At 41.6% G+C, this 21744-nt stretch overlaps 1 protein-coding gene across 3 annotated transcripts in view; it reads left to right on the plus strand.

Annotated features, from left to right (window-relative positions):
• HIVEP1 (HIVEP zinc finger 1) overlaps positions 1-21744 on the plus strand; it is a 161609-nt gene that overhangs the window by 6179 nt on the left and 133686 nt on the right. For all 3 annotated transcript variants that reach the window (XM_056132109.1, XM_056132111.1, XM_056132110.1), the window contains exon 2: positions 1388-1531. In XM_056132109.1, coding sequence (XP_055988084.1) covers positions 1492-1531 — 40 coding nt within the window. In that variant the 5' untranslated portion in view covers positions 1388-1491. The remainder of the gene's footprint in view (positions 1-1387; positions 1532-21744) is intronic.

Consider the following 21744-nt stretch of genomic DNA (forward strand, 5'->3'; position numbering starts at 1 on the left):
GAACCGTGCAGTGCTGTAAAAGAGTGATGGTCTCCTCATTGTTTATGCCTTTGAGTCTTGTGGGTTAGTCTGTCAGCAGGAGATCGTTCTGGACAGATTCATTGTTGAAAATAGTGGCTATCACTTGGCCAGGGAGGAGATAGAGACCTGAGCATCTTGCTTTGCTGACTTAAGTGCTCTTACCTGGAAGGGATGCTTATCTCTCCCACACGGGCCATTGGCTTAACTGGTCAGTCTAGCTAGGTGCAGGGAAGCAGAAAGTGCAGTCCAACTCTGTGTGTGGGGGGGGGGGGAGGGAGGGTGTGCGCACACCTCTGTGCGTATGTGTATCTGTGCGCATGCGCACACGTGCATGCGTGGTTTTGGGGTTGCACCTATTAGTGCTGGTTTGCTCTGGTGATAGGGAACCACATGGCCCTGGGCCTTGGGATTAAACCTGGACCTCACATATACAAGCATGTGCTTCAGCCCGTTGAGTTAGCCCCCTTACTGTCCCTCCTGGATTCTAGAAGGGAGAGAGGGTCGAAAAAATAGGCAGATAGCTACATCGTTGTATTGAATGAACTCAGTCAAAACCGCATGGATGGGATTGTCCCTTCCCCAAGGTGCTTATGACTGGGCAGGCATGCAGTATACTCATTCTGTATGTGGCATGGTCCTTTTGTCAACCTTAACTGAACCTAGTAATGTTACTTTAGAATAAAATCCTGTGGTGAGCCAGAGTCAGTACAATGGTTAGGGTGCAGACCTGGCATGTACCTGACCTGGGTTTTCTTTCTGGCACCATGTGGTACTTGGAATACTGCCAGTTGCGGCCCTAGAGACCCCCTGTACATTGAGAGTGACTTGGGTATCCCTGGCACTCTAGGAGCAGAGCAGAATTGCATCTTTGAACCTTGTACTGAACCACCTGCCTTGTTTGTAGACACTCTCCACTGGGATGCCCAGGCTTTCTAAGCACTGCTTGGGGTACCCCCACCCCCCAACATGAAGGATCGTGGAGTGGTAATGGAATTGGGCCACATCAGGCTGTGCTCTGGGCTTACTCCTGACTCTGTGCTCAGGGATCACTCCCAGCAGTGCTCCAAGCAGTGCTAGCAATTTTCCGGAGACCAATTAAGGTGCCAGGGATCAGTCTGGGGTCTGCTGTGTGCAAGGCCAGCACCCCACACTCTATACTATCTCTGCAGCCCTTCTCTGGCTTTATTGGCAGAATGACCTGTCCAGGTTTAATTCAGAGTTCGTATATACCTGTGTTCTGCAACAGTCTCCAGCTTGATTACCTTTCGTTCAGTTGACAGTTGGCGCTGTACCACGCCATAACTTTTGAGGTCTTTTTCTTTTGAGAGGCACACAATGTGAACTTTTTGTTTTTCTCCCTTTGCAGCACATGGATTAATTGATGGGCGTTGAGTTTATGGCGCTCCCATTTTTATGGCCTGCTCTTTCTGCAACTCTTAAGAAGAAAAAGAGATCCCAGAATTAAGGAAGATGCCTCGAACGAAGCAGATCCATCCGAGAAATCTAAGAGGTAAGGTTCTACGTTTGATGGCAGGGCTGTTCTCCATCTTAAAGCGGCTCTTGTGGCAGGCCTCAGAACTCCATATTGGTCCTGCTTCATGTTTAGCTCCCGGAGTGCTGGTTCCATTTCCCTTGTTCACTTTCACTGGCTTGACACAGTGCCTGTGTAGGAGATGCTTACTAAATTTCTTGTCGAATGACTTAAATATGACAAAGTCACAATGCCTTTCCAAACATTAGAGGTGGGTATTAAGGTATGCGATGTACCATCTCTCAACAAAAACCATCTTTGGGTTCAGGAGTATGAAACGAGTGCTCAGGATTTTCTTTGCCAATTGGGTCTCCATGAAATTGTTTTGCATTTCTCTCCTCATACTTCTTCGAAGATTTCTTTTCTTGCTCTGTATATTAGATTCACAAGAAGCGAAGAGGATTGTCATGGCCAAACACAGAGATCACTTTCTGAGTCGGGCAGATTGGCCTCTTTCCAAGAGGAAGCAATTATCCGAAAATATGTGTACCATGTACATTTTGTACAAAGATTCAAAAACTTGGGTGTTTTACCCAGAGAGCTAATACGTGGGGAAGCTTCTTGTCTTGTGTGAGGTCCATCGCACTTCAGTCCCTGGCTTGATTCCCTGAACTGGTTGTGTTCCCCTAGTACCAAAAGAGGCCACACCTAAGCATAGGATGAGGAATGACCCCTGAGCATCACTAGGTATGGGCCAACGCTCCCCCCCACCCCACCAGAGTGCTTAGAGTGCTTGTTTGTTAACTGTGAAGTATATTTTAAAATACTGGAAAAGTAAGTTTTTATTTCAGTTCATTGTTTCAAAAAAATTATATTCTAATGTGTTCTATCACCTGGGAATAGCAATTATCTTTTATATTTAAATTTAGTATGAAACAGTGTAGCAGTATTAAGTAATGAATTGTTAAAAATTCCAAATTGAGTAAAGTATCTTATGAAATATTTGCTAGTATAGAAGAAGATTCTCCAGAACATACAAGTAAGAAATGCCTTTAAAATTCATTCAGTTTTTGAGTGGGGACCAGCGAGTATCATGGGTAAGGCTCTTGTTTTGCACAGATCTGACTCTGGTTCGAACCCCATATGGTCCCCAGAGCATTGCCAGGAACGATCCCTGAGTGCAGATCGATATGGCTCCAACACAAAGCAAAATTAAACAGATTAATTGGAAAGATAGGTACCGGGGAGGTAAGATATTTGCCTTACAATGAACTGCTTCCACTGTGACCTTGGTTAGATCCCAGGCGCTTTGAGTGATGACAGAGTTCATTCCTGAGCACAGAGCCAGAAGTAGCCCCCTCAGCAATGCTGGTTACGGCCCAGATCTGCCCCTCCTTCCCACAAGAAAAAGCAAGACAGCTTGGGTGGGTGTTCGCCTTTAGTCCCCACTCCCTGTGCTGCAGAAGTATCTTTTCTACTCTCTCTCTTCCTTAAATAAACACCACAAAAATCAGAGGAATTGAAAATGTTCCTTGATTAAAATAAGTTTCACCACTCACTTTATCATTACAGAGTGCTAACTAATAATGTGGTCAATTTTGTGACCTACTTAAGTCTGGAAGCAATGCTTGCTTCTTGCCTCAAGGGTACTCGAGCTGTCTGCAGGCTTAGGTGGATGCCTCAGCCCAAGTTCAAATTGATGATTATATTACCAGTGTTTAATGAGGTGAGGATGCAGACTATTAGCTGTTGTGTGTCGAAGTCTGATTTTTCAGTCATTGAAATCAAGTGTATATTTGTCTCGCTCACTAGAATCTGAGCTCCATGAAGTAGGGACTTTGCCTTATTTATATAAATATATTCCTGGTGTCAGAGCCTCTGTACCAACAGGTGCCTGCTGTGTTGGCATTTAAGAGTTTTGGGCCCAACTTCTGTAATCCATCTGTCCAGAGGGTACCCTGTCCCAGTCTGCACATAGCCTGTGGGCCCACAGGTCCCCTGTCAAGTTCCTGGAAGCTGATGTGAGCCCAGATATTTGTTGATTATGAATGCTTGATTGCCCCAGAGGTATGATTAATGAGGTCATTGATAGTATATTTAATATTTTAAACATATACCGTATAGTATTGCAGATAGCATGATCGACAGAGAAATAGATTTTTAGATCAGAGATTCTTTTCTGTTGGTATCAAGAAAGTGTCCAACTCAACCGATACTTGCTGAATCCCTTCATATGCTGCTGTTCTGGGTGGTTAGTGATTGTGCCTGACAAGGAGTGTGGCATTGAGGGGAGAAAGGTATGCATGCGACAAGGAGACAAGAGCACAGAGAGGATGGAGATGCCACAGGAGTAGGGGACCCTATTACGTCTCTGTTGTGGGTTCTGGTTTAGGGAAGGAAAGGGAATATTTGAACTGGGTTCCTAAGGCTGAAAATTTATTCAAGAAACTTGACAAGACAAGCTGCGTGTGTGCCCTCCTGGGGCAGGAGTTGGTGATGACCTAACTTCAGTTACAGTGGGAAAGGATGGAGGGTGAGAGATGGGAAATTGAGACAGGAGGATGAAGAGGAATGAAATCATGGGGAGCCATCAAGTTTTAAGTTGATGGTCTGCGGAGGTAAATGTTTTAATAGGAAAACTTGCACAATTACACCTTTAAAGTTTGAAACACTGGTTGGTGAAATAAGTTGGTTCTGTGACCTCCCACTAAGTTTAGAAAACTGTTTGACTAAGACAGGACCTTTCGGCCGCTAAAGAAACAGTGAATGTAGATTCATCTGAGATGACATAGTAATTTCTGTATGTGGAACTCGGATACTGGCCAGGTTCAAGGGCAGACTTGATAGGAAGAGGGGATCTGAAGCTCAAGGACTTACCCAGTGGAGGAGGGGGTGAGTGTTGGGAGGGGAGGGGAATAGTGAAACTCCTCCATTTGGGGCAACATTTGTAAGTTAAGGCACAAAAGAAAAGTGCTATTCTCTTTTTCTTCTTAAGATGTGTTTCAGGATTGTACCCTTAGGCGCTCATTGGTAGTTAAAGTGAGCCTTTAAATAGTAGCCACTGAATTGATCTTTTTTAGCATCTCTTTTGTTTGGTTTTTGTAGCTTAGGATACTTGGAGGTTACTCCCAGAGGGGCCCACCTAGTGCAGGGGATTGAACCCTGGACTCCTATATGCAAAGCTTGCCTCCTAGCTTGTGCCCTGGACCATTTATTTGACATCTCATTATGATAGTTGGAATATCATATTTGTCTCACTTAACCCGTGACCCACTGCTTTGGCATACAGAGGCTTAACTTCTAAAGTTAACTGAAATGGGAAAGAGATCAGGTAAACAGAAATGGAGTCATAGCCCAGCTTGCTGGGGACAGCACCCTGCTCCCACTACTTACATGCTCAGTTGAGGACTTTCCACCAATCAAATCACGCCTCAGAATTTAGATGATTTCCTGAAAATGTAGTCTGAAGTATTTGGCTTGTGCTTGGTAATTAAGTCAATAATAGAATATTTGTACTTCAGAAGAAAGCTCAAGTTAGATGTTTGGTATGGCAGTTTTATGTTCCATGAGTTTTAATTCCCAGTATTATTTTTCTTTGATTCTTGGTTCTTTGGGATTGGTTGGGTCCTGCAGAGTCCTATGAATATGCATTGCCAGACGATAACAAAATGTGACTTTTTGTAATATGAATTTTTCTTGGGAGAAATACACACATGCATATACATGTTTACATACAAAGTATTCTACAGTTAGAAAATGCATCATATAGAAATCAATTATGGAAATGTATAGAGAGTTTGTGTAGATTTTGAAATAGGCATGCACAAGTTATACCCCATAAGGAAACATAACTTGTACTTCTCCAGTGCTAGGGTTGCTTAGTAGAAAGTTGAGAAGAATTGGTATGATTATATGGCAAGGATTTGGGGCATGATCGAGACAGACCTGATGGTTGATCTGTCACATTTAGGAATGCAGTTATTGAGTTCTAACCTTTTCACCTCGGGTTGGCTTTGATACTTAATTGCATGATGCTGGGTGGTAGAGTTTAACACTGACAAATCTTTTGTGAAATTCAATAAGAATTTCCTAGGGATAGCATTTGGTTTTTAAAAGAGAGCATTGTATGCTGTCCTTGGGTCCCTGGAGAAGGGCTCTTGGCTACTCTGTGACAAACTCCTGACTGGAGCCTAGATTTCCCTTGCAGTCTCTATGACTGACTGCCAACTTCCCCAGCAATTGTTCTTTGAAAAATTTTTTTTATTATTTTTAAATTTAATTTTAAAGGGGATTATGTGGTTTACGGTACTTGTAATAATGGTTTCTTCTGCACATAATTTCAACACCATTGTGCCCATCTTTCTCTCCCAAAGATCCCAGCACACCGAGCTCTTAATCCCTACTCCCAACTCAGTTGTGTGAATCAGTCTTCCCATTGTGTTGCTTTTGACTCTTTGTTGCTGTCTTACTGTGTATCTTAAAGTCCCTGCATTTGGGAGAGATCATGTCTGCCCCTTTCCTTCTGACTGACTTCACTCAGCAGGGTTTCCTCTAATTCCATCCCTATCACTGCCAATTACATCATTTTGTTCTCTCTTAGAGCTGCATAGTATTCCATTGTGTGTGTGTGGGTGTGTGTGTGCGTGTACGTGTGTAAATAATTCTTGATCTGGCAATCTGTGGTTGGGCATTTGGGTTGTTTCCGTATCTTGACTATTGTGCAAAGTGCAGCACTGAACATCGGTATAGATATATCCTTTTTGATTAATGTTGTTTTTGTGTTTGGGGAATAGGTGCCAAAAAAGTAGTCTTGCTGGGTCATATGTTCTATTCCTATTCTTTTTTTTTTTTTCTCTCTTCTCGAGAGATCTCCCTATTGCTTTCCATAGATGCTGAACCAGATGAGATTCCCACGAACAGTGAATGAGGGTTCCTTCTCAGCTCTCATTCTTGACTGTCCAAGGGTCTTCACTGCCTTCCCGATCTTGGGTGTACATTCTGTAACTTGGAATGAGAGAATTTGGGATTGATAAGGAGTCAGTGTTAGTCCTTTCAAGACTGAATGATTTTTTTGTATTCTGCAGCCATCATGGTGGATATGGTTTCAGAGCTTTGCATTAAAAAGAAGTAGGAGTTATTTACTTTGAACCAAGGATTCCAAAGACTTAACATCTTTTAAGATTGAAGTCAATGTGAAATATGTATATATGTATGTATAGGTGTGTCTGTATATATATACATAATATATGCACACACACGTGTCTGTATACATACATATTTTTGGTAAAACATTTTGAGACTTTGTCATAGCAGTTTTTTATTTTTATTATTGTGTTTCAGTCTGAGTGCACTGCAGAAAACAAGAGCCTTTTTCCTCCCTGAGAGCTGGCTTTATTATCATGTGAGAAGTAGCATTTAGGAGATAGAGCATAGCTGCTGAGATCCACACACGTGTTCTGTGAATGTCCTTCCTATATGGTGTGATCCAGGGTGCCAAGTTTGGCTCAGATAAGCTTTTCACTCTTTTTTGTTCTCCCATGTATGGGATGAATAGTCTTTTGTCATTTTAGGAGCTTAGTATGCAAGTGCGCTGTTCCTGTCCCTGTTCTTCGTTCTTCAAAGTGTCTTTCCTCCTTCCCATCCCTACTGTTTTCTTACTCTGTGTGAGAATGACTTTTTCTGTCAGAAATTTCACTTTGAGGCCTCTCCCTTCCCCCACCCCCACCCTCTGTTCCCTTTCTCAATCGTACAATGTTCCTCTGTTGCTTGTGTTTACAGGTGCTTTATTGTACCTGTGAATTTGTATCATAGTTATTCTTCCACAAGTTGGTCATCCTACCAGGATATAAGTTATTTGTCCAAAATCGGAGGGTTAGGCTTGATTTGTACTCATGAATGCCTCTTCTAGTATTCAGTAGCCTCTGATGAAGAAACCTGTTGCGATACAAAATTAAAAGTGAACAGAGTACTCCTTATTAACTTTTTACTTTAGGTGTCATTTCCCCCTAGATTCCTGAGTCAGCCCTCCTGTGCACTGTAGTAATATCACACTACCAAGTTCAGTGTCCCACTGCCCTTGCCTGCCTGTGTGGCGTTGGGCAGGCTTGCGGACTCGCTTGACTTGGTTTCCTCTGTAAAACAGAGATAATGTGGGAAGATCAGATGATACGGCAAGTGTACACATTTGGCACAGCGCCTGGTACTCAATAAGGAGAGCTGTTACTGTCGACAAGAAACTGGTTGATGTCAAACCCTTGGTTTTTCCATATGCTTTCTAAACTGGAAACTGAGGAATGCCACCGTGGATTTAAAACCTTTTTTTTCTCGCTGAAGTCTGCGGGTGCACGAAGGCAGCTGCACCGGCATCAGCTTTGTGCACTGGTGTCTCCTGGTCCTCACTGCTCTGGGACTTGGGGACGCAGAGGTCAGTGCAGAGCATAACGTAGGAAGGGGTATTGTTTTACCCAAGATGCTGCCGCCTCTAGCTGGTCACCTAAACTCATCCCAGCCTGATATTTTTTGGACAGCACTGAATGAAGTTAGACTTTGTGTGTTGTGACTGCATCAGTTCTTTGGTAACGGATGGCAAGGTGGTCTCTGATTTTAATAGAATTAAACTGTTTCAGAAAACGGTCAGCAGTTGTGGAGGATTGAATGAAGCTCAGGGTGCAGCTTCTCCGTCATAGCGCCCCTTCTGTGTTACACTTACACCAGACAGAAACAGCCCACTTTTCAGGACTAATCTGATTAATACTGTGTTTTCACTTGCTATCAGTGTGTGTGTGGGCCTACTTGGCGGGATTGTTTTATAAACCCATCGACCATGCATAAAATTTTATGTTTTCTTGTTATGTGGGATTTTCTTGCTGAGCTTATAAATAGAACAGGCTTAATTTTGATGATTTTCAGATGGAATTCCAGCTGTTCATACATTGTTGTTGTTTTTTATTTTTTTCACATTTAAAAGTTATTTCAGTGCTTCTGTGTTGACAAGCCTTAGGATTTGAGAAGTCAGAAACCTTGTAAGGAAGCCAGTTTTTAGACTTGTTTTAAAAAAAAAAGAAGAAAGCCTGTATGTGAGCATAGATAGGAAGGGAACAAGAAATAACTTAAAAAGTAGTTTTTGATGATATTTGTGAAAAAAGCTATTGAAGTCATTAGGACTATCATGTAAATGGCTGATAGCTTGAGTAGGATCGAAGAATAGAAAAATAGATTAAGTATAGTATTACTCCTTTTTTCGAGAATTATTTTTCATTTTGTGTTGAAAGCTTACTTAATGCTTTCTGAATACTTATTAACATTAACCAAATGTCTTTCTTTTGAAAAGCAAATACAACGTGTAATAATGTGATTAGTTAGAGTAATGATTTTATTTTAGGACTTCTTTGCAGAAAATGTGTCCTGATGAAGCATAATTTTATCAAACTGTAGAGTAGAAAAATACATAATGTGTTTAAAAACTCCTCTGATATACATAGATTCTTCAGTTTCCATCTTGAGAGTACAGTGGATTTTGAACAAGTCTGGGCTCAAGTTGATTCTTGTGTTACATGAGAAAAAAGTCATGAAAAAATGATTTTCCTTGTTTTTCCATACACATTTAATTCTTAAGCATTTTCAACACTATGATATTGCAGATTACTAATGTTCCAATTACAGATAATGCTAAATAAGGTTGTCTTACAGAGTATTTGATGTTTGCAGCACAGTGAGCCATTATACATTATTAATACAAAAAGGTTATACTAATTAAGTAGGATCTCTTTTGCTCATTACTAACTGGATTTGATCCTTCACACGGCATATGGTTCTCTAAGCCCTGCTAGGAGTGCTCCCGAGCCAGGAGTTAAGACCTGAGCACTGCCAGTTTTGACCTCAAATTAAAAAAAAAAATCCCAACTGATACTCAAGGACCTGGCGGGTGGGCAAACAAATAAGGACTGTGCTTGTGTGCCCTCTTTTAGGCTGCTAATTTCTCATTTGCCTTTCCTAGAAAGTCACATAGCTTTACAGCCAGGGTGGGATGGATTGGAGGTACTTTATCTTTTTCATTCATGGTCACGGTCCTCCCGTTGTTCATCAATTTGCTCGAGCGGGCCCAGTAACGTCTCCATCGTGAGACTTGTTGTTACTGTGTTTGGCATATTGAATATGTCACGGGTAGCTTGCCAGGGCGAGATACTCTCAGTAGCTTGCCGGGCTCCTTGAGACAGGCGGAGGAATCGAACCTGGCTCGGCCGGGCTGGCTGTGCACAAGGCAAACACCCTAGAAAATTTGTTCCGGAGAAGTTTTAAGTGAACTGATTCAGAGCAGCTTCCTTGTATCTTGCTGGAGTTGGAATTTGCAGAGTGGTCCTGTTGCTTCCATAGTTGATGTGTTTGTGGGCTGGAGGCAAGCTTTTGAGTGTATTATCATTTTTATGATTAGAAAAGAATCAGCACTATGTGAGTGTATCCTTGACTCTATTGAAAATGCTTTTTATGTACCAGTCATTTGATCCCTAGGACCCTGTGCTGGTATTTCCCCACTTTGTAGACACGAGAATGAGGCACAAAGACATTCTGGTTTTCATAGTGTGGTTACATCCCTCCCGCCACAGCTAGGAGGGACATAACGAATAAAACCCTCATACTTGTTAATGTTGATAGTACAAAGAGTTTTCATGATTTTTTTTAAGAGCTTGGGAACATTTCACTTACTAAATAAACCTTGTCAAGCATAACCCCACTTGCCAAGGTTGTCTAGGTCAGAATTTGAGGGACATTTATTTCTGTCTGTAATTGTTGGCAGTTCACTTGAGAGTTGTATATGTACATTAAGCAAGAAGAAAACAGCCTCTTCCTCCTAGAGCATTTTGTAAAACTGCTTTGTGTGATACTATAATGATGGGTAATGTCACTGTACAGCTGTCTAAGCCTATAGAATGTGCAGCATCAAAAGTGAGCCATGGACAATAATGATGCGTTAAGGTAGTTCGTCAGCTGAAACACAGTGGGCCGCTTTAGGAGGATGTGTTATTAGTGGGAGATGCTGTGTATGCATGTGAGCGAGGGATTTGTGGCAAATCTGTTTTTCAGCTCAGTTCTTCGGTGAACCTAAACAGCACTAAAACATAAAGTAAGTAGTATTTCATTATGTATATATATACACCACCATTTCTTTTTTATTTTTTGGCTTTTCGGGTCATACCCAGTGATGCTCAGGGGTTATTCCTGGTTCCGTACTCAGGAATTACTCCTGGTGGTGCGCATAGGACCAAATGGGATGCCAGGGATCGAACCCAGTATGACTGTGTGCAAGGCAAACAGCTGACCCACTGTACTATCACTTTGGCCCCGTACCACCATTTCTTACTCCACTCATCTGAACACTTGGGTTGTTTCCAGACTTGACTATTGTGAATAGAGCTGCAGTTTACCTCTCTGTGGTGGACCTAGAGGTTATCGGGCTGAGTGGAGTTAGTGAGAAGGAGAGGGGCACTGAATGATCTCTCTCATATGTGGGTCTGAAGAAACTGAGTAAGGAAATAATTAATGGCCAAAGGCAACAGAACCTGGGAATGGGTCCACAGAACTGAGTTCTTCCAGGTAAGGGTAGAGAGTGATGGGAAGGGTCCATGGGTCTTTGATGGAAGGTAGCAAGCACTTCCGGTGGTGGGGGTGTTGTTAGAATACTGACTGCATGAAACTCATTATCAGTGTTGATCGTGGTGCTTCAATTAAAAAAATGGGAAAATAAAGTAGTTTTACTACTTTCAGTAAAATTTTTAGTTTTACTTTCTAAAACTTTTGGGCCTTGCCTAGTCATGCTCAGGGTCTAATCCTGGTGGTGCTTAGAGGACCATGCAGGGCTGTGGATTGAACACATGTCCTTTATCTGTGACCACCTTCACTTCCCCGAGGTACGGTTGGTTGATAGGGTGGAAGGGTCAAAGAATGAAAGAATGAGGCAGTCTCTCTCTCTCTCTCTCTCTCTCTCTCTTTTAATTATAGGGTGTCATCCAGACATATGAAGAACCAGCAGAAAAGTGACATATGATCTTCAGCATATAACTTTAGTTTTTTATTTAGATAGAAGGAAGGCATGGGAGTAGGTAGGGTTTGGACTGGGGGATATTCATCTTTAATTTCCTTTATAGCTTTAAATTCCTCTTGTTCTAGGGCAGGGTTTAGCAACTGCACTACAGTGGTTGAATCCAGTTCTCTTGGTTTTGTAAATCCAGTGTTACTGAAACCTAGCCAAGCACCTTCATTTGTACATTGTGGCTGCGTTGTGGCTGCTTTTTCTTGCCACAGTGACAGAGTTCATTCGTCGTAATTGACTCACAAGACCTAAAGCATTTACTCTCAAACCTTGTATTGAAAGAGTTTGCTAATTCCTGTTTAGGAAATGGAGGATGCTTGGCTTGTTTATTTTTAATTTCTATTTATTATTCCATTTACATCTGGAAATAAATAAGAGTGGTATTTCTGTGAAGGACTAGGAATTACTCCTTGAGTATGTGCAGGTCTGTTACCTGCCAAGCATGATAAGAAAATTGTCATTTGTTGGTGAAGTTTCTTTGCTTTAGGGCTAAGATGAAGGGAGACCTTAGAGGTTGAGTTAGCGTTGTAAGAAAAATTCAGTTGCTTTCCATGTTCTGATGCCTGGATCATGCGGTGTACCCCAAAGACCCTAGAGGTTAGGAACCTGCTGTTACGTCAGATAGAGCATTGGTTTTTTTGATTATATTGTCTCCATTAGCCTCCTGTATTCAACTTAACAGTGGTAGAAAAATATTGGAAGCAATTATTTCTAATGTTGCACACGGAATTGAAAAGTTCAATAGTTCTGTCCTTGTCTTCTTAAAAATTTACAGCGGGAGACATGAAGACCATAATGGCCTACACATGAATGTCCAAACAGCTGTGCAAACACTTGAATGAACATATAAGGAGCATTCAGTTAACATGTAAGCAGATGTGTGACTGCAAGGCAGAGGGATTCAGTGCATTGTTGGCATTCTAGATGTTGATACTTTAAATTATCTGTTATGTTTTGATGGGATTAATGCCATGTTAGTGATGAGTTGCATGTTTACTGTTCACATTAACATTCTGGGTGCTCTAGAGTTCGCATTAAGTTTGTATTTGCTTGATATGCTTTTTCATGGAACGAGTGCTTATTTCAGTTTCCAAACAGTAGTTCATTGTCCCACCCAAGCCACTGAAATGTTGCCCACCAGATATTTTAGGAAGAACTGTTCTCAAAACAAACAAACCATTTTTTACAACTATATGAAGATAAAATTTGCATACAATAAAAATGATCCACTATAAATCCTGTCATATTTTAATATTTCTAGAGTTGTGTACCCTTTAGCAAAACTGATCGACTCGACATTTTTCTGAGTATCATCTCCTGTTTCTTTTCTTTTCTTTTTTTTTTTTTAAATCTCTGGGCCACCCCCACAGATGCTTGGGTCTTACCCCTGGCTCGGGGTCACTCCTGGCACTGCTCAGAGGATGAGGTGCTGGGGATCACACTTGGGTTGGCTACATGAAAGGCAAGTGCCTTAACCTCTTCACTGTCCCTTCTGCTCAAAGACTGCTCCTTTATCAGTCTTTGTTTCCATCCTCAGTTCCAAGCAGCTACTGTTCTGTTTTCTGTATCCTCATATTTGCCTTATCCAGACATTGTACGTAATGGCATTGTACAATTTTTGGTCTTATATGTATGGCTTCTTTCAATTAGCAGAACATATTTAAGACTGACTGACACTGTAGCATGTATCTGGATTTGTGTACATTTCATTATATAAATAAACTTGATTTTACCATTCATCAGTTGGTGTACATTTCAATAGTTTTCTGTGTTTGGCTGTTAAAAATAACGTTATTATAAATAGTCATTTCCAAGTCTACATTTAACTGGAATTTTCTGTAGGTAGCACTTAGGTCAAGTTGATTGTTAACATCACTTATATATGATATTATGGAAATTCCTACTGTTTAGGATTACTGTTGCATGGTATCAATTTGTTATTTTGACTTCTTTGCACCTGGCATATTTCTTGTCGTAGCATTGATTGCTCTTCTGTCCAGTTTGTCTTTGAATAACAGTCCATTCACACTGAATTATTGAATTATTATTGAATTATTGTTACATAGGGTATTTTTGTTATGTCTTCCCTGTTTCTTTTTTTGTCATAGTTTCTGTCATACTTTCATTGTCCTATCTATCACTGTATTTTATGTGTGTTGAATGTTTTTAGTGTACAGTTTTGAATTTTTTAAAACTATACTTTTGAAAAAATTTTGTTTTCGCCAGGGGCAGACCTAGTGGTGCTTGAGAGTGGGGGGGTCACTCCAGGTGGGGGTTGCAGTGCTGGATGGTCTGTTGGTGTCTTGCACGTAAAGCAAGTGCTCCCATTGAACCATCTCCCTGACAGGACTTTTGAGTAATTTGTTCGGTTTTTCGCTAGAGACTTCATTATGTGCCATGATTTACTACTGTCTACTTGTTAATAATACCTGCTGAATTCTGGTAAATTATAGAAACTTTGTTCTTTTTTTTCTTTTTCTTTCCTTTCTTTTATGCTATTATTGTCACATATATTTGATCCCTATGTGTTTTAAACACAGCCATATAGTATTAAATTACACATGCAGTCTATATAGGTTTATGTTACTTTAAACAATTTAAGAGAATAATTTTTTTTTAAACCCAGTTTTTCCACCAGAGTGCTATTTTTGGCATTCTTCATTTCTTCATATAGATTTGCGTGATTGTCTCTGTCATATCTGTTCAACCTGAAGTACTTAATGTGATATTGTATGCCTTCTAGGGACCAGAGAGAGTGAGTACAGTGGGTGAGGTACTTGCTTTGCATGCAGCCAATTCGCATTTGATTCCGAAAATCCCATATGGTCCCCTGAAAATCCCAGCAGTAGTCCCTGAACACAGAGAAGGACTACATTCTGAGCACTGCCAGCTGTTGTTCCTAAACAAACAAATAAAAAACAAACCCCCAATGGGGCTGGAGTGATAGCACAGTGGGTAGGGTATTTGCCTTGCATGTGGCTGACCTGGGTTTGATTCCCAGCATCCCATATGGTCCCCTGAGCACTGCCAGGGGTAATTCCTAAGTGCAGAGCCAGGAGTGACTTCTGTGTATTGTCGGGTGTAACCCAAAAAGCAAAAAAAAAAAAAAAACCAAAAAACCCCAAACCAAAACAAAAAACAACCAAAAAAAAAAAACCCAAACAAAAAAAAAATTCTTGATGCCTTCCAGGAAGGTAAGAGTTCTATAAAAATCATGAACGTTTCCCTACTTCTCTTTTAGTTTTTAAGAGTAGCTGACTGACCGTAGAGTGTGTCCGTCTGTCCCTATACCCCTTCCTCCTCCCAGTTTCAGTGCTTGGTTCCACTGTGTTTTTCCCTTTGTTGTTTCTGATGACAAGTGTGCTGTCTATTGTCTTGTTTGCCTTGCCTGATGAATTGCTTTTGTAGAGGTCATTCTACAGTGCTCCTGAGCTTGGGTGCTACTCATAGTGAGATTTGGTCCAGAGCTACCTGGCCTACATTTGCTAGGGGCAAGTGATATCAGCGTCACCCTGGCAGTGCTTGTGGGTCCATGAAGTGCTGGGGTGATCAAACTCAGGGCCTCTGTCATACGATGCATGTCTCCATCACAGCTGCCCTGGTGAATTTTGTTGTGCTTGCTGTTTTTCAAGGGTTGTTTTTCTTGGTCTTTGTATTTCAACAGTTTGAGTGCTATATGTTTAAGGTGCGAATTGCTGTGCATTGATACTGTTTGGAGTTTTTGTGAACTTCTTGTCTACAAAGACTATTGGCTTTTTTAAATAATGAGTTTGGAAAGTTTTAGTCCATTTCTTTAAGTCATTTTCCTGCAACCTTCTCTTCTATTGGGTTTATGTTGGTATGATTTGTATTGTTTCACCAACCTTTTTGTCTCTGTTTATTTTGATTTTTTTCATTCTCTTCTCAGATTGGTTAATTTCCTTTGAATTATTCTCATCTCGTCTACATTTTTCCCTTTTGTACCAGCTCAGATTTGTTATTGGATCTCTCTACTAAGTGAGGTTTTGGTTTTTTGCTTGTTTGTCTGTTTGTCTTTTCAACTTGAGGTTTTTCATTTGGTCTCATAATTCACTGAGATTCTCTGGCGAGTTATCTTAAATTTTATTTTGATTTTGCCAATCTGTTGTGTTTTCTGACATCTCTAGTCAGGTTTTTGTTTTTCTTACTTATAATTATGCCTAGTTGTTCTCCCCCCAACACCCCCATGGAATTCATACTCCGCCTAAGATCAATGAGAGGTTGACCTGGAATCAGTAAAACTTTCTGTCTGGTGAGGGATCCGTGTATGGGCTGGGGAACCCCTTCTGATTTCAGCCAGTTCTCCTGTCTGCCTTGGCCAGCGCTTTCAGCCACGCCCTGATGCATCCACTCTGTGTGTGTTGGTGCATGTTCTGTCAGGGGGTCTTTATGATGGGTTGTCTCGCCCTGCCAGGTTAGCCCCACAGGCCCCAAAGGATAGTGTCATTGGCCGAGCTTGAGAGGCCGGAGGTTCCGTTAACTGAAGTCTGAGATCCTGTTGCAGGCAAGTGGAGACCAGAAGACTAGCCAGGAGATACCGTGAGAAGCTTAGAAAGATCTCTGAAGACAAGAGGCAGGGGCACACCTGAGCAGCCCTACCGTAGGCCCATGGCTGCCAGCGTGACCTGAGTGAAGCTTAGATCAATCCTCCATGCTTTTCATGAAGACCCTTTTCTCAGTTTCTATGTATCTTGGGCTGATTTTCAAAACTAATTATTTTGAGGGTTTTTTTTTTTTTAACTAAGTTATGTTGGGGAAAGAGATTTGCCAACCTTGTTAGTACATCTTCTCTGAAGGTTGTTTGAAATATCCATCAGTGGCAACTACTGAGATCATCAAGGTGCACGTTGAATTATGATAAGCTTCTTAGAACCCATCATGGGAACACATCAAATGAACTGAAAGTCTTAGCTGCTTTTAAAAAGATACAAATAGGGCTGGAGCAATAGCACAGCAGGTAGGGTGTTTGCCTTGCACACGGCCGACCTGGGTTCGATTCCCAGCATCCTATATGGTCCCCTGAGCACCACCAGGAGTAATTTTTGAGTGCAGAGCTAGGAATAACCCCTATGCATCATTGGGTGTGGCCCAAAAAGAAAAAAAAATAGGGAGACAGTTGTGCTTTCAGGAAATTATTATAGCCAATAGTGGTATGTTAAATCCATATTGCTTGCATTTTATTAGCCTGCCGAGACTTTTTAGATCTAAATATGTGCCCGTATCCAAGTATATTGGCTATTGAAACATAAGCCACTGGAAGTATGGCTTAGATGGCGAGAAAGAAACACAGGCTTTGGAGATTGGTGGTGGAATTGGGATTGAGTCCTGATGGTAAAATTTAGCAGAATGTAGCGGACCAAGTCTTCAGTAGAGGGTGTCATTTCATCGCCTAGAGCCTGTGTTTGCTCACCTCGACTGGTGAGTGAGAGTGCTTCCATGCTGTGGCATTGTGAAGATTAAGTACGATACTGAGGAGAGAAAGCTCCAGGGCTGGGACACATGCTTGGCACGCAGGAGGCTAGGATCCAGTTCCCTGCATCATGCAGCCCCCTGAGCTCCCAGCATTGTAGCCCCTAAACACTGCTGATTGTAACCCCCCCAAACATATATACATCTATATGTGTATATAAACATCCGGAACCAGCCACAGCCATGCTTTCCAAGACCACTTTCCACATGTGCAGACACGCCTCACATGTGAAGGAACTGGCAGAGGAACCCAGGCATGTGGGACCTGGGGCTGAGATCTCCGAGCCTGCTCGGATTGGGACTGGGCCTCCTCCACCCAGATCCCCCATCTTCCAGTACGTAGGCATTATACCCATTATCTAGTTCATACATCTTATTATCTAGTTCTTACATGGGAGAACCCGGCAGGCTACCGAGAGTATCCTGCCCTCACAGCAGAGTCTGGCAAACTCCCCGTGGTGTATTCAATATGCCAAAAACTAGTAACAATGATGGGTCTCATTTCCTTGACCCCGAGGGAGCCTCGAATGTGGCACTTTCTAAAAATCTCAAGGCGAGGACGAAGGAGACATTACTGGTGCCTGCTCGAGGAAATCAATGAACAACAGGATGACAGTGATACAGTGATTTAGAAAATGTGATATTTTTTATATGTATAAAAGACTACTGGTTAAGTATGCGGGATGTAGTAGGTGTTTAGTAGATGTTAGTATACCCACTGTGTTTTGTTTCAGTGTTTAGATTGTTTTTGGACGGTGGGGGAAATCACATTTCCCTGATATTCAGATAGTGTGGGCTTACTCCTGGCTTTGTGCTCAGGGATAATTCCTGGCAGTGCATGGGTGACTGTGTGTGCTGTCGGTATTGAACTTGGATCAGTTGCATACAAGGCAAGATGAAGCCCTGAACCCCTGTACCGTCTCTCCTGCCCCAAGTTTGTCACTTGAAATTCAGTCAGTTTGGTAACTTTTTCTTTGTCAGAATATTTACCCCTTTGCCTAGTTTTGCTTTTTTTGCAGTCTGGTATTGGTTGTTTGTGCAGCCATTGAAGTATACAATGTTTTTTTTTCTGAGTGTATTTTGGTTAGAAGCACCTCCCATAACCAGATGTTCTGTTTTTTTATAGTGATTTCTTTTAAATGTCAACATTTTAAATACTTCTAGGAGTGCAGTAAAACTTTCCATGGCCACTATATGGTATAGCAGTGTGCGTGTGCACACACAGACACACTCACTTACCCCCCCCACCCCACCCACACACACATACACAATTGTGTATGCATATATATCAAAGCTGAAGAGAAATGATTGTCTTTTAGGTAGAATGTCTAGAATGAAAAGAGTAGATTATTATTTAGACATCCTTAGACATCACTGGGCAGGACAGAGCAGTCTAAGTAGAGATTATCAAAGACTTTAAACCAAGACATGTTTTTGGATCCTTCTGGACCAGCTCTCACTCACCTGAGCTTGGAGGTGAGTGATGTTTATATTAACATGGGAGAAGTGACACTTCAATTGTGTCAGACTTCAATGTCATAGTTGAATTTAGAGAGGACATGATTGGAGACAATACACAGCCTGTTCATAAGAGCTCCATCATTCTTAGGACTGGGATGTTGATGTTCCCTTTCACTAATTTAACATTTTACTTAACTCTGGTAGACTATGCTAGTATACTTTGTGGTTTTTAATTACATTTTTAGACACTCTCCATGGAAGCTTTATTTATTTATTTATTTTACTCCTGTAGGATGCATTTTTTGTGAAAACTATGTTTCTTAGAGAGTTATTCTTGAAAATCAATCACTTGGGTAGCAATACAGTTTGTAACATTGACCCTGCCGAATTTAGACGTATAGGAAATTAGAATTCAGAGCTCCTGCATTGTGAAGTGAAATCAGGATATCCGAGGTTCAGGGGTGCATGGGATAAGCAGTTGTTTTACAGACTTTTTCCTTGCTTCTGAAGTTCTGCTATGTGCTATTTGGGGTGAGATTTGATTGAAGTTATTTGATTGAAATTATACGTGCCTGCAACATGCATGACACCACCAAATAGTTAAATGATGGATCTTATAAATGTTTAATGGTCTTTCAACGCATGCATCTGTTGCAGGAATGAAGTGCAGAGTTATATCTGCATGTCGTTTCTAATAAACACCAGCACAAATGTGTCTCTCGGGACAGGTATATAAAAGGTTCGCACAAAAGATTACGTTATTCCCTTCAGGCTTTACCAGCCATATTTTTGGCACCGGCAGTTACGATAAAAATTTTTAGAAGCGCTGTATGGAGTGAAGTAAAGGCTAAGATCTTTTTTCTTTTTTTTTTAAGTGACTTTTTATTCTTTCTTCTCTGCATTCAGAGTGAATTTTTTAAAACAGTGTTCAGCCAACTTTGGATCAATTACCTTGCAAGGAGCTGCAAGCACCGAGTGTTGTGGAGAATACCAAAGTGACACTAGCATAAGCGCCAGCCTTCATGGCTTGTAGTGCGGTGGGCAGGATGCCACCAGTCCCTGAGCACGTGCCTGGTGACTAGTGCCACAGGGCGAGGAGAGCTGCCCGGAGCAGCCGGGAAGGGAGGTTGTGCTTGACGGGGACAGTAAAAGAGCGACCCTATGAGACCCAGGACTTGCTGCTCTGCACATACTGAATTACTGCTCCCGGTGCTTATTTTAGGACATAAAACCTACTTCCTTGATTTCTCTATGTCATCCTGGGAGCCAGGAGGAAGAAAGAGGAATTCTGGGGTGAGAGATGTAGCTATGTTGGGCCATCGTTGTGGTTTTCTGGACTGCCGGGGGCTGGGCCCAGACCCCACAGAGCTGCACTTTAACCGCCGTACCCCCCAGAGAAGCCTGGAAACCCGCGCCCGCAGAGAAATAGCTTGGAAAACAGCTTGAGTGAAGAACTTGGGGGCCCGGCACACGTTCCATTGGGGGAGAATATAATTTGTGTGACTCAAGCCCTTGGTATTAAATGTATGAAGAACTACTGACACCTCATGGATGTGGATATTATTTTCAGCTCCAAAAAGTGTATATGGGTCATGTAGTAGAGTCTCTCTGCGTGAGAAGACATAGACACATGCAGACTCAGCTCAAGATTAAGTCTGACATGGCAAGGTCCTCGGTGTGTGCCCCAGTTACTTGCAAAAAAAAAAAAATAAAGTTGGAGTTTATTTGTTCCGTAGAGTTGTGGCTTAATTTTCCCCAGCTTAGTCCAGGTTTTTTCTATAGAATTCTGCTGATCAGCTCGAGAAGTTGAAGACAAGGTGGCATTTAAATAATGTGTTCTCCTTTTCGATTTCTGTGCATTAGTATTTTAGGGAAGAAATCGCAGTCAGTCTTAAAAAATAAAATAGTTTAGGGGTGGAGAGATAGTATACTAGTACAGGTCTTAAGGCACTGGCTTTGCACACAACAGACTCTGACCCAGTCCCCGGCACTGGTTTTGGTTCCTCAGAGCACCTCCAGGATTGAACCCAGACTATAGAGTCAGGAGTAGCCCTGGGCACTGCTGGATGTTGCCCAATATGACCACCTTTCCTCGCAAAACGTTGTAGAAAGAAACTGTCGATCATGAATTGTTTCGGGGGGAAAAAACCAAGCCATCCTTTCACCCCTGACCCCAAATGGTCAGAAAGATAGCACAGAAGTTAAGGATTTTGTCTTGCATATAGCTGACCCTGGCTTGGAACCACATAACGTCTTCCTGACCACTGCCAGGGATCACGGGAGCACAGAGACAGGATTAGCCCCAGAGCACAGCCAGGTGTGGCCCTAAAACAAACAGCACAAAACTAACACTGTCCTCCTGTTGTTCATCGATTTGCTCGAGCGGGCCCAGAAACACCTCCATTTTGAGACTTCTTGTTACTGTGTTTGGCATATTGAATACATCATGGGTAGTTTGGCAGGCTTTGCCGTGTGGGCGAGATACTCTCGGTAGCTTGCCGGGCTCTCCAAGAGGGGTGGAGGAATCGAACCTGGCTCGGCCAGGCTGGCTGTGCGTAAGGCAGATGCCCTACCGCTGTGCTATTGCTCCAGCCCTCAACAAATAGACAAACAAACAAAAAACCTTAAAATAAAATAGCATAGAGCAGTTTAATGTCATGACTCAGTGTAGTGATGACAGGTAAACTGAGGTAAATCTAATTGCAGTTAAAAATTCTTTTTAATGCATTTTTATTTTTCACATATCTTTTGCTCTGTGGACAGCTGTCTGTATCTTCAAAGTTGGTTGCTTTCAGATCTATTCTAAAGGGAATCTTATTTTCTAAAATCTTCAATTTAAAATTCATTGTTATACCTACATATTTATGAACCCAAACAAAGAAGAGTCATGTGAAAAAGGACCTGAGTAGGCATTTGGGGAGAAAGTATCAATACTTCACCTCTCAAATTATCATAAATTTTAAAGCCTGGACATAAAATCAAGGTAGAAAAAAATTAGGAAATGTAGAAGGAAGTCTCAGCTCTCTGGGAAGATTATGTCTTCAAGTTTGGAGAATTAGAGCTTGAATAAAAAGTTTGCAAGATACAAAAATACAAAATATATCCCTTAGCTCATATTTAAAAAGTATCATTCTAATATGAGAGAAAAGGTAATGGGCAGATGAATTAATCATAAAGCTTTATGTGGAAAATTGAACAGTGCTATAAGTTTTTATTT

The sequence above is a fragment of the Sorex fumeus genome, unplaced genomic scaffold, assembly GCF_029834395.1.
Source record: "Sorex fumeus unplaced genomic scaffold, SorFum_2.1 ptg000094l, whole genome shotgun sequence".
NCBI lineage: Eukaryota > Metazoa > Chordata > Mammalia > Eulipotyphla > Soricidae > Sorex > Sorex fumeus.